The sequence below is a fragment of the Anolis sagrei genome, chromosome X, assembly GCF_037176765.1.
Source record: "Anolis sagrei isolate rAnoSag1 chromosome X, rAnoSag1.mat, whole genome shotgun sequence".
NCBI classification, from domain to species: Eukaryota; Metazoa; Chordata; class Lepidosauria; order Squamata; family Dactyloidae; genus Anolis; species Anolis sagrei.
This window is the reverse complement of record NC_090034.1, coordinates 49,524,054-49,541,815: the sequence shown is the minus strand read 5'-3', so window position 1 is coordinate 49,541,815 and position 17,762 is coordinate 49,524,054. Positions and strand designations below refer to the sequence as shown.

Below are 17,762 nucleotides of genomic sequence, written 5' to 3'. Positions count from 1 at the left end.
TTAATCGTACAATTGATGAGGGTTTTCAAACACCGACAAAGAAAAACGATATTCAAAGGTCTTTCAAACGTTATATTTATATAAAAAGAAATATTCTTTGAATAAACATGAATCCATAAGAAAACATTGGCTTGCATTTTAGACATTTAGGAACCTAGATGAATGAATCTGTCTGAAACTTTCCAGGCATTTCCAGAACCTTTCGGAAATTTCTGAAACCACCTGGAAAAGAGAATGAGATGGAAAATGTTCCAATTTTTCTGAAAATCCTGACTTGATTTTCAAATTACTTCATCTAAAAACAACCAATTTGGTCAGAAAATTTGGATTTCAATTTTTAATGATTTTATCAGAAAATCCCAATTTAATTTACAATTTCTTTCCTTGGAAAATTCCCAATTTTAATTTGAATATTATCAGAAAATTCCCGATTAAATCTTCCCAAACAACATTTGTCTCATTAAAAACAAGAAGGTGGCCATGTTGTCCTTGTAATTTACTCAAAACATCCCTTCCTTCATGAATCTATTCTTGTTATTTACCGTATTTAGTGAGTTTTTAAATTATATGGGGAATTTCCTAAGTGAGAACGACCTCTTTCCCACCTGGCTTTGGAGCTGATCTCAATCGTTTCCGGGAGGAAAAATTAACGAATGCCGATTAACGAGTCCAGAGAAGGACAGAGAAAGAAAGAGAGCCAAAGCCAAAATATACATTCAAATGCCGTCCTCGTCCCCCACCGCAACACAGGAAAAACCATTCGAACTTGTTTCTGGAACCTTCCAGAAGTTTCTGAATCGTTTCTTTTCTGGAACTTTCCGGAACTTTCCAGACTTTCTCAGAAACATTCAGGAAGTTTCTGAAACTTTCTGGAACCTTCCAGAAGTTTCCATCTCCATCTGGTTTGCTGTCCAGACCCCATTTTGTGCCCGAAATGACACCGAATGGACGGTCCACTTCTTTCCGCTTTCTTCTTCCCCCAAAGCAGGAAGTAAATGATAAAAAATCCGAGAAATGTATCGGAAGTGACCTCTGGGCGTTTCCTGCTTGGTGGCCATTGTTCTGTCAGGCGCCAGGGGTGCCTGCCTGGGCCACGAGTGGGGAAGGCCCTTCCCCAGCCTCCAGCGCTGTGGCTTCACACACGGTGGCCTCCTCCTCACATGCCTGATTCACAAAGGCTGACAAGCGGAGCGACGCACGCTGCTGCTCACGCTCCTCCGCCTTCCGTGCGTGGCGCAACCTCAGATCACGAGCCCTGAAGGAGACATGTAGGGGAAAGACAGTTATCATTAGTACTATTGTTATTCTATTATATTATTATTAGGAAGAAGGCGGATTTTATTATTATTATTATTATTATTATATTTTAATATTGTTAGGAAAAAAGGAAGAATATTATTATTGAATTATATTTAATATTAGGAAGGAAGGGAAGGAAGAATATTAATATTATTTATTTATTTACTGTATTTGTATACCGCCTTTCTCAGCCTATCGGCGACTCAAGGCAGTTTCCAACAAAACAGTATACATAGTATCATAATACAATTTAAAACATTAAAATTACATAAATCACAACAACAATAAAAACAACATCATTGGCGTCTCCTTATTGTCAAGCATTGTCCAGTTCCATCATCAGTCATCAGTTCCTATGTCAGTTATCTGTATCCGTTACTCTGTTTGTGAACGCTTGCTCAAACAGCCACGTTTTGAGTTGCTTCCGAAACGTTAAGAGGGAGGGAGCAGATCTAATCTCTCTGGGGAGGGAGTTCCATAGCCGGGGGGCCACCGCTGAGAAGGCCCTGTCTCTCGTCCCCGCCAAACGTACCTGTGACGAAGGCGGGGCCGAGAACAGAGCCTCTCCGGACGATCTCAAGGTCGTAGGTGGTTCATAAGGGGAGATATGTTCGGACAGGTAAGTTGGGCCAGAACCGTTTAGGGCTTTATAGGCTAGAACCAGCACTTTGAATTGTTTCCGGTAGCGAACTGGCAGCCAGTGAAGCTGGCGCAACAAGGGGGTTGTATGCTCCTTGAGAGCCGCTCCAGTTAGCAATCTGGCTGCTGTCCGTTGGACCAGCTGAAGCTTCCGGACAGTTTTCAAAGGCAACCCCACGTAGAGAGCGTTGCAGTAGTCTATACGGGATGTAACCAGAGCGTGGACTACCGTGGCCAAGTCAGACTTCCCAAGGTACGGGTGCAGCTGGCGCACAAGCTTTAACTGTGCAAATGCTCCCCTGGTCACTGGCAAGACCAGGCTCAGTGATGAATCCAGGATCACACCCAAGCTGCGAACCTGCGCCTTCAAGGGGAGTGCGACCCCATCCAGCACAGGCTGTAACCCTATGCCCTGTTTGGCCTTACGACTGACCAGGAGTACCTCTGTCTTGTCTGGATTCAATTTCAATTTGTTAGCCCTCATCCAGATCGTCACAGCAGCTGAACACCAGTTCAGGACCTGGACAGCCTCCTTAGTAGCAGGTGGAAAGGAGTGACAGAGTTGGACATCATCTGCATACAGATGGCACCGTACCCCGAAACTCCTGATGATCTCCCCCAGCGGCTTCATGTATATGTTGAACAACATGGGGGACAGCATAGAATCTTGAGGAACTCCACAAGACAACAGTTGTGGGGTTGAGCAGGTGTCCCCCAGTAACATCATCTGGGTACGACCCTCCAGAAAGGACCGGAGCCACTGCAAAACAGTGCCTCCCAGGCCCATTCCAGCGAGGCATCCCAGAAGGATACCGTGGTCAACAGTATCGAAGGCCGCTGAGTGGTCCAGCAGAACCAACAGGGACACACTCCCCCTGTTGAGCTCCCGGCGTAGATCAACAACTAAGGCGACCAAGGCTGTCTCGGTTCCAGACTCTGCCGGGTCCAGATAATCTGTGTCTTCCAAGAATACCTGGAGTTGTGAGGCCACCACACATTCCAAGACTTTGCCCAAAAAGGGGAGATTGGAAAAAGGCCGATAGTTGACGAACTGAGTGGGGTCCAGTGATGGTTTCTTCAACAGCGATTTTATGATAGCTTGTTTTAAGCTCGCTGGAATGTTGCCTTCCCGAAGGGAGGCATTAACCACCACCTTCACCCACTCGGCCAATCCCCCTCTGGCCTCCTTTAGAAGCCAGGATGGGCAGGGGTCCAGGATGCATGTGGTTGGCCTCATTCCTCCAAGTATCTTGTCCACATCCTCAGGTTTCACAATTGAAATGAATCCATTAAAATCGGACAAGCAGATGCTCTCGTTACATCCTCAGAGACTGCCGTTAACATGACGTCTAGATCAGAAGGGATCAAAGAGACTTTGTCCGTGAAGAACCAAGCAAATGCTTCGCAGCGGGCTGTCGAGATGTCAGGGTTCCCATCCGGAACGGTGGGATTTAAAAGACCTCTGACAACTCGAAACAGCTCCGCCGGACGGTTCTTTGCAGACGCAATATTGGCCGCAAAGAAAGATTTCTTTGCGGCCTTTATTGCCATGGCATATGCCCTTAGAAAGACCACAAGCCGTGTTCGATTTGGCTCGCTTGGGTCCGAACGCCATACGCTCTCTAGGCTCCTCTTCCTTCGCTTCATCGCTGCCAACTCCTCGTTGAACCAAGGAGATGGTTTAGCTCGGCTACTTGAGAGGGGCCGTTCCGGAGAAATTGTGTCTGTTGCCCTATTTATTTATTTATTTATTTATTTCGAACATTTCTACCCCGTCCTTACAATTGCCAATAATTCAATGCCGCATCATAAAATACAGAATACAGAATAATAAATATAACAATTAACATGAACATTAATAAATAAAGATTAAAACAGTATACTTACACTCTGATTAGCTATTGCCCGTCTGGTGGCTGTTTAGCTAGCCATCTACTAATGATTACTCCGCTTAACTTATCCAAATCCTCTTCCATGCCATAGTTAAACATTATCAATTGTCCTTTAACCTGATTGCCCGAAGGCCTGGTCCCACAGCCACAATTTAACCTTTTTTCTAAAGGTGAGGAGGGATGACGATGACCTAATTTCCCCGTGGAGCAAATTCCACAGGCGAGGGGCCACCACCGAGAAGGCCCTGTCCCTCGTCCCCGCCAAGCGTGTTCGAGACAAAGGTGGGGCCGAGAGCAGGGCCTCCCCAGACGATCTTAAGCTCCGAGGTGGGACGTAGGATATATGTTCAGACAGGTACGCTGGACCGGAGCCGTATAGGGTTTTATAGGTCAAGACCAGCACTTTGAATTGTGCTCAGAATTGGATCGGCAGCCCTAGCCATCTCCCCATTCCAGAGAGTGAGCATATTAGGAAGAAAGTGAAGGATATTATATTATTATCAGGAAAGAAGTGGAGGGATATTATTATTATTATTATTATTATTATTATTATTATTACTAGAAAGGAAGGAAGGAAATGAAAGAGAGATATTACTTTTATTATTACATTATTATTAGGAAGGAAGGAAGGAAGGAAGGAAGGAAGGAAGGAAGGAAGAAAGAAGAGAAGGGCAATAAATGTATTATTATTGGATGGAAGTAAGGAAAAGATTAATACATTATTATTACTAAATGGAAGGAAGAAAGAGACTATTATATATTATTATTATTATATGATGTCTGTTGTTTGGTTTTATCGTTTTAATTCTCAAAATGCAATGTTTTTTAATTGTGCTATTTTTTATTCTGTTTTTTGTTGGGCTTGGTCCCCATGTAAGCCAACCCGAGTCCCTTCAGGGAGATGGTGGCAGGATATAAAAATAAAGTTGTTATTATTATTATTATTATTATTATTATTATTATTATTATTTTGTATTGTCAAAGGCTTTCATGGCCAGAATCACTGGGTTGTTGTAGGTTTTTTCGGGCTATATGGCCATGTTCTAGAGGCATTCTCTCCTAAAATGAGGCATTTTCTCCTAGAATGCCTCTAGAACATGGCCATATAGCCTGAAAAAACCTACAACTTATTATTATTATTATTATTATTATTATTATTATTATTAGGAAGAGAGTGGATATTATAATATTATTATAATATTGTTAATATTAGGAAGTGAATGATAGATTATTATTATATTATTAGGAAGGAAGTAGAAGAGGGATATTATAATATTACAAGCGGTCCCCTGCCACGCGGTGCTGTGGCCCAGTCTGATGATATGGAAAATAAATTAATTAGAAAGTACTGGTTTCTAATATATGTAATGTCTTTCTGCTTGTGGGTAAACAGTATTTCTTGATGTTTCTTTGACAGTGTTGATGTAGGGATTGTCTGGTTTGCCTACTCTAGAACATGCAACATATAATTGTCCATTTTTAGGAGTCCCTTTCCAATCTGTAATACTTTATCTGTGTGTGTGTGAATCATATATTTCTATCTATATCTATGGCTGGATGGCTCTCTGTCAGTAGGGCTTTGATTATGTTTTCTAGCCCTGGTGAAGGTAGTTGGACTGGATGGCTTTAAGTATTTTCTGTTGGTCATGGGGGTTCTGTGTGGGAAGTTTGCCCCAGTTCTGTCATTCATGGGGTTCATTCAGAATGGTCTTTGATTTTAGGTGAACTATAAATCCCAGTAACTACAACTCCCCAATGCCAAGGTGTATTTCCCCCAAACTCCATCTGTGTCCATATTTGGGCATATGGAATATTTGTGCCAAGTTTGGTCCAGATCCATCATTGTTTGAGTCCACAGTGCTCTCTGGAAGTAGGTGAACTACAACTCCAAAACTCAAGGTCAGTGCCCACCAAACCCTTCCAGTATTTTCTGTTGGTCATGGGAGGCCTGTATGTCAAGTTTGGTTCAATTCCATCGGTGGAGTTCAGAATGCTCTTTGATTATAGGTAAACTATAAATCCCAGCAACTACAACTCCCAAATGACAAAATCATAATTTTTTGAGTGATGGTCACTCCTTGTGTAGTGAGACATTTTGTTGCCAAATTTAGTGTGATTTCATTCATTGGTTCTTTTGTTTTTAAGGTACTCATTATGCACAGAGCATTTTTTATATATATAGATTATTATTAGGAAGGAAGGAAGTGAAGGTGTGATATTATTATATTTATTATGATTATTATTAGGAAGGAAGGAGGGATATTATTATCATATTATATTATTCTTAGAGGAAAAAGATGATGCCGGCATGATAGAAGGTGTTTTAAGGAACTCCGATATCTCTGCTGTTTAGAATTTCCTTCTGTTTTGAGCTATTCTTCTGCAAATGGGGAACAAACAAAGAAAAGAAAAAACCAACCCCAGACCAGGAGAAGCCCGGAGATGACGAGACCCCACAAGCCCACTAAACAACTCAAAATAGATGAATTATTCGGGGAGGAAACTGAGTAAGCCAGACTTAAAGGCTCTGCTTACTGATAACAGCTTTTTAGCTTTGGATAATAAAAACACAAGCTTCGGTAACTCGACTGGTTATCACAAGAGAGTGTCCTTGGAATCATGTGCAGTAGATATGTTTGGGGAGAACTCACTAATTACGGAGATACAAAAAAATGCTGAACAACAACAAGCATACTCTCCTGATTTTGTGATGAAACAATGTATTCTGACTTCCTACACTGTTGTGGGTTTAGAAAACCACAGCAATTTGAAACTTTAGAAAAAAATACAAAACAACTTGAGCTCCTAAGCTTTCCGTTTTGATTGTTTCGTTCAAAAAAAAATGCAGCTTGAAAAGATAGCCCAGCCCAAGCCAACAGCACAGAGCTCAGTCGTTCCTACTTAGGAGTTGCGAAAGGAAAATTGCAACAGGATTTTACAAGCAAGACAAATAATGTTGCGAATTGTTCAATGTACTGTTGAAGGCTTCCATGGCTGGAATCACTGGGTTGTTGTAAGTTTGCTGGGCTGTCTGGCCATGTTTCAGAAGCATTCTCTCCTGACGTTTCGCCTGCATCTATGACATGCATCCTCAGAGGTTGTGAGGTCTGTTGGAAACTAGGCAAGTGAGGTTTATATATCTGTGGAAAAATGTCCAGGGTGGGAGAAAGAACTACTTCAACCGGAGAAGTCAGCCATAGAAGAGCACTTGATGAACCAACCTGGACACAGCATATTATTGGAGAACACAGAAATGCTGGACCACTCGAACAACTACTATGTCAGACTACTGACTACTATGTCAGACAGAACTGGGAAGCCCTGGCCTTTGACGCTCCAGCTGGAGGTCAGCTGTGACCAGCAGTGCTGCAGAATTTGAAGAGGCGTGAATGGAGGGCCAAAGAGAAATGTGCCAAGCTAACCCTGACTGGGACTGCTTTCCACCTGGAAACCAATGCCCTCACTGCAGGAGAAGATGCAGATCAAGAATAGAGCTCCACAGTCACCTATGGACCCACCAGAACACTGATCCTGGAAGACTATCCTACTCAGCCAACGAAGGATCGCCTAAGTAAGTAAGTAAGCACTATGTCTGACTACACAGAGAACCCACTGAAATCCACAAGCCTGTGGACAATTTCAACAGAAAGGAGAAAACCATGAACAAAATCTGGCTACCATTTTTTAAAAAAACTCTAAAATCATAACAGTAAATAAAGAACAACACTCAAAAATTGAGGAATTCCAGGCAAGAAACAATAGGGCCAGTTAATTACCCCCAACAAAGGCTTCCCCCAGGCAGTAAGAAGCTGCTAGGCCATTAAATGCTAATCAAGGTGGCCAATTGAACATTCACACTTAAACAGACCAAAGTTCTTTCTCCCACCCTGGACACTCCACAGATATGTATTGACGAAGGCTTTCATGGTTGGAATCACTGGGTTGTTGTAGGATTTTTTGGGCTATATGGCCATGTTCTAGAAGCATTCTCTCCTGACGTTTCATCTGTATCTATGGCAAGCATCCTCAGAGGTTGAGAGCTCACAACCGCTGAGGATGCTTGACATAGATGGAGGCGAAACATCAGGAGAGAATGCTTCTAGAATATGGCCATATAGCCCAAAAAACCTACAACAACCCATTCCACAGATACCTAAACCACATTTTTCTAGTTTCCAACAGACCTCACAACCTCTGAGGGTGCCTGCCATAGTTGCAGGCGAAACGTCAGGAGAAAATGCTTCTGGAACATGGCCAGACAGCCCGAAAAACTCACAACAACCCAATGTTGCAAACCGCTAACAACAGAAGAAATAAGGGCAGATGAGGATCACAAAGAGCCATCAGAACATCTTTGTGTCAACTTTTCCATATAGACTCCACAGCATTGATATGAGTGGCTTCCCCAAGTAGCTGCAGACAAGAGAATTCTTCTGACATTCCAGCAACCCATGCTGATAAAGATGAAACTTTTCTTACATAACTTCCAAATAACTCCAACATGGGTTTTTCGAGACTTGAACATCACCCCTCCGATAACTCCTTTGCATGCCAGAGACCCCTCAACTCCCAGGGAGACTTCTTGCAAGAACAGACTGCAATCCAGCCCAGCCAAAACCTCCAGTATTTCAACACAGCCCTATATCCCAGAATATCAAGGCATGAAATCCCACATTATGTGAATGTGGACTCAGATAACCCAGTTCAAAGCAGATATTGTGGGATTTTCTGCCTTGATTCTCCATCTTCATTGCTATGATACTTCACCTTGTTGATGGGAAGCGGCCCACCGGAGTGGAAATCATCTATTGGCCAGATGGCAAGCTGTTTAACCTCAGCAGACTGAAAGCCAAGACCAAGGTTACAACATCTGTTATAGAACTCCAGTATGCTGATGACAACGTTGTTTGTGCTCATTCAGAAGAAGACCTACAAAGCCAATCTAAACACCTTTGAAGAACCCTATGAGAAGCTTGGCCTGTCATTGAACATCGAGAAAACCAAAGTGCTGTTCCAGTAGTCACCAGCTTACCCCTTTCCAATGCCAGAGATACAGCTTAATGGTGTAACATTAGAAAATGTTGACCATTTCCGCTACCTTGGCAGCCACCTCTCCACCAAAGTCAACATTGACACCGAAATACAACACCACCTGAGCTCTGCGAGTGCAGCATTTTTCCGAATGAAGCAGAGAGTGTTTGAGGACGAGGACATCCGTAGGGATACCAAGGTGCTTGTTTATAAAGCTATTGTCCTCCCAATCCTGCTATATGCTTGCGAGACATGGACAGTCTACAGACGTCACATGCAACTCCTGGAACGATTCCATCAGCGCTGCCTCCGGAAAATCCTGCAAATCTCTCGGGAAGACAGGCGGACAAACGTCAGCGTGCTGGAAGAAGCAAAGACCACCAGCATTGAAGCGATGGTCCTCCAACATCAACTCCGCTGGACCGGCCATGTTGTCCGGATGCCCGGCCACCATCTCCCAAAGCAGTTGCTCTACTCCGAACTCAAGAACAGAAAACGGAATGTTGGAGGACAGGAAAAGAGATTCAAAGTTGGGCTCAAAGCCAACCTTAAAAACTCTGGCATAGACACTGAGAAGTGGGAAGCCCTGACCCTTGAGCACTCCAGCTGGAAGTCAGCTGTGACCAGCAGTGCTGCAGAATTTGAAGAGGCACGAATGAAGGGCGAAAGAGAGAAACAATCAAGAGGAAGGCGCGTCAAGCCAACCCCGACTGAGACCGCCTTCCACCTGGAAACCAATTCCCTCACTGCGGGAGAAGATATAGATCAAGAATAGGGCTCCACAGTCACCTACGGACCCACAAGAATACTGACCCTGGAAGACTATCCTACTTGGCCAACGAGGGATTGCCTAAGTAAGTAAGTACGTACTCTGGGATATAGGGCTGTGTGGAAGGGCCCACCGAAACAGCCTATAAGGACCTAAGTAGTTCAAACTGCAATGAACAACGTGACATTGCCTTTAAGTTGGACCATTTTATAAACAGGTTATCAACAAAGGACTTGGCTGAACTGTTGATGAACTTAGTACCCATCGAAGAGCCCTCTCATGCTAGGAGGCACCTGGAAGGAGGTCTTGTTGTCGATCTATTTGTGATGAATGAAAAAGAGATCACAGCCACATCTCCAATACAACTCTTAGAACCTAGGAGGGATAACAACACCCCCCCTCCACATAGACTATCCTCTAACCCAAAAGTCTGAGCGCAAACCCAAGCCCTGAGTACTAGTGTTGATCCAGGTTTGCTCGCACCATCTTGACAACTACATTTGTTATCCTGGAACATTATGGGGTGGCCAAATAAATTCCATGATGCAGACTTTGCAAGGAATTTGCAAAAATTTAGACTAATTTCCCTGCAAGAGATGTAGGCTGATGTGGTTTTTGATCTTTCTCAGTTCCAGCTGTAAAAATAAGTTCTAAAGGTCGTGGCAGCGGTGGCCTCATTACACTTATTTCAGTGGAGCTGCAAGTCAACATCCAACCCTTAGTACCAACCCTCAATGTGTACAGGCCCTTCTCATTAAGAGCATGGATTTCGGTGGTTTAATCTGTGTAAATGTTTATTTTCCACCTAGACTATCAAAACCAGAGGCCCTAATAATGTTTGGACTAGCCTATCGGAAACCTTTACCCTACTGGAAAATCAACACCTCTCCACAAAGTTCCTTCTGTGTGGAGACTTCAATTGGGGCGAAATTGAAACAGGTGGAGGAGACAAATTTTGGACAAGATTGCCAAGTTAGATCTGTTGCTAAGGTTTCTCAAGACTCAAACAGAGACAAATCAGGAGCTTTTAAGAGATTCTGTCCCTCCACCAGTTGCAGTGTCTTCACGGAATCCAGTTTGATAGAACACAGGGTACTTATGTCACCAACTCACATGGTTTGGGGAGGACTGACCCACGATTCTGGAAATTGTAGTTCACCGACATCGTCATGTATTTTTTAATGGGAGCATTCATAAAATCAGGTTGGCTATTTTTTTAAATAAATAGTATTACTAATTAAATTATCTAACACCCCAAAACAATGCCTTCTTCAAATTACCCAGGCACTGCCAGGTACCCAAGCTATTTATTAATAAAAGAAGGATATTATTAATGTATTATTATAATATTATAATTATCAGGAAGGAAGTGGAGGAATATTATTATTATTATTATTAGGATGAAAGTGAAGGAGAGAAATTCTCCTTATATTATATTATTATTAGGAAGGAAGTGGATATTATTATATTATTAATATTATCAGGAAGTGAAAAATATTATATTATATTATCAGAAGGAATCGGAAGATATTGTTATTCTTATTGTTATTATTAGGAAGGAAGTGGATATTATATTATTATATTATTTATATTATTAGGAAGGAAGTGAAGGTGGAATATTATTATTATATTATTATTAAAAGGAAGGAAAGTATAATAATATTAACAATTATTGTTATTATTATCATAATTGAAAGAAATGAAGGTGTTCAAAAGAAAAAGATTAATACAATTATTTATTGTTGTTGTTATTATTATTATTTTCCTGTTTACCTTTTGTAGACGTAACCCATAACGATGCCGACCCCGATGGCGATGATGATCACAACCATAATGACCCCCAAAACATAGCCTGAAAAAGGGGGGAAATTATTATTAATAGAAATAAATAATAATAATAATAATAATAATAATAAATAAACAACTAAAATATATAATGTAATATAGATAATAATAAAATAATGGAGCCCCTAGTAGCGCAGTGGGTTAAACCCTTGTGCTGGCAGGACTAAAGACCGACATGTCGGAGGTTTGAATCCAGGGACAGTGTGGATGAGCTCCCTCTGTCTGTTAGCTCCAGCTTCCCATAACAGTAATAAATATAAAATAATAGGAATAGGAATATAATAGGAATAATAGGAATAGGAATATAATAATAAATATAATAAACAATATTGAATAAATATATTGAAGATTATAATCTATATAAATAAAAATGTAATGTTAATTTGTGGAATTAACATAACTCAAAAACCACTGGACGAATTGACTCCAAATTCGGACACAATAGACCTATCAAGCCAATGAGTGATCATCACTCATAAAAACACTGAAAAATGCAGTGGAAGTGACTTAAAAAGCCCCAAAAATGCAAAAAGACGCTACAGTGCATGCGCACGATGACTCCCCCTGGCAAACAAAACACACAATAGCATACCAGCACTCTCTTCCAGGCTACAGCTCCCAGTATCCCTTTGACCAGGCCCTTTAGGGGAAAAGGATACTCCAAATGCACTACTTCCAAGCTGCTAACTTGCTTCTCCTTGGATTTCTTTGAGAGCATCCCAATCCGTATATATTTCCTATTCCTGGACTGCAACTCCCAGCAATCCTCCAGATACATAAGACTGATAGATTACATAGAGATAGATAGTAGGTAGATAGTTCAATCAGGAGGACTGCTGGGAGTTACAGTCCAAGAATAGGTATAGAAGGAAGAAAGGAGAGAAAGAAAAAGGGAGGGGAAGGAAGGAAAGAGGGAGGGCGGGAAGGAGAGAAAGAGAGAGGGAAGGTTGGCCACAGCAACACGTGGCAGTAATATATATAACTAGCAGTCCCCTGCCACACATTGCTGTGGCCCAGTCTGTGTATGTTTTGTGTGTGTATATATGTGTGTATGTGTATATATTTGTGTACATGTGTATATATGTGGTTTTGCGCATGCGTTGTAAAAAAAAATTGCCTTGAAAGTATCTTCCGCTGTGTTTTCCAGTGTTTTTATGAGTGATGGTCACTTGTTGGCCTGATAGGTGTATTGTGTCAATTCGTCCAATGGTTTTTGAGTTACGCTAAACCCACAAATGAACATTACATTTTTATTTATATAGACTAGCTGTACCTGCCACGCGTTGCTGTGGCCAACCTTCGCTCCCTCTTTCTCTCCTTCATTCCCTCCCTCTTTCCTTCCTTCCCTCTTTTTCTTTCCTTTCTTCTTTCTTCCTTCTCTACCTGTTTTTTCTCTCGCTTCCTTTGCTCTTTGGTTCTATCCTTCCTTGTCTCTTTCCTTCCTTCCTTCTCTCCCTCTTTCTCTCTTTCGTTCCTTCTCTCCTTCCTTCCCTTTCACTTTTTATTTCCTTCTCTCCTTCCTTCCCTCCCTCTTTCTTTCCTTCTTTCCCTCTTTCTCCCACCTCTCCTTCCTTCCTTCCCCCGTTCTGTGTACGTGTTTTGTGTGTGCATATATGTATGTATACATTTCTGTATATATTTGTGTATATTTGAAGACTGTTCAGAAGCTTCAAATGGTCCAATAGGCGGCAGCCAGGTTGTTAACAGGAGCAGCGCTCAGGGAGCACACAACTCCTCTGTTGTGTCAGCTCCACTGGCTGCCAGTTTGCTACCGAGCACAATTCAAAGTGCTAGCTTTAGCCTATGAAGCCCTAAATGGTTCTGGCCCAGCTTATTTGTCTGAACATTATCTTTCCTTATGAACCATCTAGGAATCTAAGATCTTCTGGGGAGGCCCTGCTCTCAGTCCTGCCTTCTTCAGAGATTTGGTTGGCGGGGACACAGAGAGGGCCTTCTCAGCGGTGGCCCCTCAGCTGTGGAACGCTCTCCCTAGGGACATTCGATTGGCCCACACTCTCTTAACATTTCCCAAAAAGTCAAAACCTGGCTTTTTGAGCAGGCTTTCTCAAATGCAGTGTACCGAACAAACCCTGATCTCAGAACAACTGGACAATGCGATTGGATAATGATTTTGGTAATGAGACGTGGAGGCTCTATGTTTTTATGGGTTTTATCATTTACTGAATTTTATTATGTTAAATGTTTTAACTGTTTTTATGTTATTGTGGGTGTCAAATTGTGCCGTCTTGTAAACCGCCCTGAGTCGCCCTCAGGCTGAGAACGGCGGTACATAAATACAGTAAATAAATAAATAAAATAAAGAATGTGTATATATGTGTGTTTGTGTACATATGTGGTTTTGCGCATGTGTTGTAATGTATTTTTTTTGTTTTTTGGCTTTTAAGTCTCTTCTGCTGTATTTTTCAATGTTTTTATGAGTGATGGTCACTCGTTGGCCTGATAGATGTCTTGTGTCCAAATTTGGTGTCAATTCACCCAGTGGTTTTTGAGTTCTGTTAATCCCACAAACAAACATTACATTTTGATATATATACTAGCTGTCCCCTGCCACGCGTTGCTGTGGCCCAGTCTGTTGATCTGGAAAATAAAGTAACGAGAAAGTGTTGGTTTCTGATATATGTAATTTCTTTATGCTTGTGGGTAAACAGTATTTCTCGCTGTGTCTTTGTCAGTGTTGATGTGGAGAGTGGCTGGTTTGCCCACCCTGGAACATGCAACATATCATTGTCCTTCTTTAAGGGTCCCTTTCAAATCTATGATACTATATCTGTGTGTATGTGAATCATATCATTAGGTCATCGTCATCCCTCCTCACCTTTAGAAAAAAGGTTAAAACGTGGCTGTAGGACCAGGCCTTCGGGCAATCAGGTTAAAAGACAATTGATAATGTTTGACTATGGCATGGAAGAGGATTTGGATAAGTTAAGCGGAGTAATCATTAGTAGATGGCTAGCTAAACAGCCACCAGACGGGCAATAGCTAATCAGAGTGTAAGTATACTGTTTTAATCTTTATTTATTATTGTTCATGTTTAATTGTTATATTTGTTATTCTGTGTTTTATGATGCGGCATTGAATTATTGCCCATTGTAAGCCACCCCGAGTCCCCCCAGGGGTTGAGAAGGGCAGGGTAAAAATGTTCGAAATAAATAAATAAATAAAATATCTATCTATATCGATGGCTGGATGGCTCTTTGTCAGGAGGGCTTTGATTACGTTTTCTTGCCCCAGTGAAGGGAGTTGGACCGGATGGCCTTAAATATTTTCTGTTGGTCATGGGAGTTCTGTGTGGGAAGTTTGCCCCAATTCTGTCATTAGTGGGGTTCAGAATGCTCTTTGATTGTAGTTGAACTGTGAATCCCAGTGACTACAACTCCCAAATGTTAAGGTCTATTTCCCCCAAACTTCCATCTATGCTCATATTTGGGCATATGGAATATTCGTGCCAAGTTTGGTCCAGATCCATCATTGTTTGAGTCCACAGTGCTCTCTGGATGTAGGTGAACTACAACTCCCAGACTCAAGGTCAATGTCCACCAAATCCTTCTAGTGTTTTCTGTTGGTAATGGGAGTCTTGTGTGCCATGTTTGGTTCAATTCCATCATTGGTGGAGTTCAGAATGTTAACTATAACTCCCAGCGACTACAACTCCCAAATGACAAACTCAATTTTTTTGAGTGATGGTCACTCCTTGGGTTAGTAGGTGTCTTGTGTCCAAATTTGGTGACAATTCGCCCAGTGGTTTTTGAGTTATGTTAATCCCACAAACGAACATTACATTTTTATTTATATAGATACATATAATGAATATAATGGGGGAGGGGAGGGGAGGTGGGCTTCCTGTTGGCTCACCGATGACACCGAGGTCCTTCTTCTGCATCTTCCTATCGGCCATCTTGCCACCCCCAGGGCCCCTCCCCACGACCGGCTCCACGGCGGCCGCTTCGCTCCGGGATGGCGGGAGGCTCTCCAGGGCCGGGCCAAAGGCCTCTGGAGACTCTGAGGGGGAGGGCACCTTCACCCCTGTGGCCGTGGACGACTCTACACAACAAAATAAAAACAACAACAACAACGTAAGGCAGTGTTTCTCAACCTGGGGGTCGGGACCTCTGGAGGGGTTGCCAGGAGGTGCCAGAGGGGTCACCAAAGACCATCAGAAAACATAGTATTTTCTGTTGGTTATGGGGGTTCTGTGTGGGAAGTTTGGCCCAATTCTATCATTTGTGGGGTTCAGAATGCTTTTTGATTGTAGGTGAACTATAAATCCCAGCAACTACAACTCTCAAATTTCAAGGCCTATTATCCCCAAACTCCACCAGTGTTCACATTTAGCATACTGAGTATTCGTGCCAAGTTTGGTCCAGATATAGTGCTCTCTGTAGGTGAACTACAACTCCCAAACTCAAGGTCAATGCCCACCAAACCCTTCCAGTGTTTTCTGTTGGCCATGGGAGTTCTGTGTGCCAAGTTTGGTTCAATTCCATCGTTGGTGGAGTTCAGAATACTCTTTGATTGTAGGTGAACCATAAATCCCAGCAATTACAACTCTCAAATTATGTTTCATAACAGGAGCAACATTATAGTTGTTGTTCATTTGTTCAGTCGTCTCCGACTCTTCGTGAGCGGTATAGAAATAAAGTAAATAAATAAATAAATAAATCTTTGTTGCCAGTCTGATGTCTCTACTCTTCCCTATTTTATCGAGATTGGACATTGCTCTCCTCCCAAGAAGTAAGCGTCTTCTGATTTCCTGGCCACAGTCTGCATCTGCAGTAATCTTTGTGCCTAGAAATACAAAGTCTTGTCACGGCCTCCACATTTTCTCCCTCTATTTTCCAGTTGTCAATCATTCTTGTTGCCATAATCTTGTTTTTTTTTTAATGTTTAGCTGCAACCTGGCTTTTGCGCTTTCTTCTTCCACCTTGGTTAGAAGGCTCCTCAGCTCCTCCTCGCTTTTGGCCATCAAAGTGGTGTCATCTGCATATCTGAGGTTGTTAATGTTTCTTCCAGCAATTTTCACCCCAGCTTTGCATTCATCAAGCCCCGCACATCGCATGATGTGTTCTGCATACGAGTTGGGTGAGAGTATGCAGCCCTGCTGTACGCCTTTCCCAATCTTGAACTAGTCTGTTGTTCCGTGGTCAGTTCTGACTGTTGCTACTTGGTCCTTGTACAGATTCCTCAGGAAAGAGATATGGTGTTTTGGTATGCCCAGACCACCAAGAACTTGCCACAATTTATGATGACCCACACAGTCAAAGGCTTTAGAATAGTCAATGAAACAGAAATAGATGTTTTTCTGAAACTCCCTGCCTTTCTCCATTATCCAGCGGATGTTGGTAATCTGGTCTCTCGTTCCTCTGCCTTTTCTAAACAACATTATAGTTATGAAGTAGCAAAAGAATGGAATGGTTGGGGGTCACCACAAAATGAGGAACTGTCTTAAGGGGTGGTGACATTTGGTACTGAGAGTGAGGCTGTCCAGGGCAAGAGCAGATGGGCGTGACTTCGTCGGAGACAGGTGGGCAGCCAGCCAATCGGGAGCGAGGGGGCGTGGCTTGTCCCCAATCCTCGCGCCCCTCAGCGGAGCATGCGCCGTCGGGGCCTGCAAGAGGCCTAACCTGAGGCAAGACAGGCCCGCTGGACGCTTACCTTCCTCGGCAGCCGAGCTGAGCGCGAGCAGCCACAACGCCAACACCGCCTCCGCTGGAAACATGGCCGACGCCGCTGCCTTCCGACCTTCCTTCCTTCCCACACGCGGCAGTTGTTGTTTTCCTCCTCAGGACCAAGCCCCGCCCATGGTGACGTAGCCACGCAGGACACGCCCCCGCTGCTGTAGCCACGCAGGGCACGCTGCCTCTGAAACTTGAGAAGTCCAAGCCCCTGTTGTTTGTGCCCAAGCCCCGCCCCGCAATGACGTAGTCGGCCACGCCTCCTCCCAAGCGTTCCTGTTGATGATTGGCCCCTCACGCCCAAGCACCGCCCACAGCTACAAGCCCTTCCATAACTAAGACTATTTCGTTTTTAATCATATTTAATAATAATATTAAATATTGGAATATATCTATATAAATAAAAATGTACTGTTAGTTTGTGATACTATCAGAACTCAAAAACCACTGGGAGAATTGACACCAAATTTGGACACAAGACACCTAACAGTCCAATGTATGTCCTCCACTGAAAAACATTGATTTTGTCATTTGGGAATTGTCGTTGCTGGGATTTATAGTTTACCTACAATCAAAGAACATTCTGAACTCCAC

General features: G+C 42.8%; 1 protein-coding gene across 1 annotated transcript; it reads right to left on the bottom strand.

The window, feature by feature from the left end:
- Positions 1–58: 58 nt before the first annotated feature.
- On the bottom strand, positions 59–17,381 carry PIK3IP1 (phosphoinositide-3-kinase interacting protein 1). The gene is made up of 4 exons (XM_060785208.2): positions 17,149–17,381; positions 15,349–15,537; positions 11,404–11,482; positions 59–1,255 (listed from the first exon to the last, which is right to left on the bottom strand). Exons 1-4 carry the CDS (start codon positions 17,210–17,212, stop codon positions 1,066–1,068), a joined length of 522 nt encoding a protein of 173 aa, XP_060641191.1. The 5' UTR covers positions 17,213–17,381; the 3' UTR covers positions 59–1,065.
- Positions 17,382–17,762: the final 381 nt, after the last annotated feature.

What these genes read in the sequence shown, in the direction of transcription:
- PIK3IP1 (XM_060785208.2), bottom strand. Translation starts at nt 17,212, where the DNA reads ATGTTTCCAGCGGAGGCGGTGTTGGCGTTGTGGCTGCTCGCGCTCAGC. An exon ending in CAGCTCGGCTGCCGAGGAAG is followed by an intron (nt 15,538 to 17,148) that starts GTAAGCGTCCAG and finishes TTTGTTGTGTAG; the next exon opens with AGTCGTCCACGGCCACAGGG. An exon ending in GAAGGACCTCGGTGTCATCG is followed by an intron (nt 11,483 to 15,348) that starts GTGAGCCAACAG and finishes CCCCTTTTTCAG; the next exon opens with GCTATGTTTTGGGGGTCATT.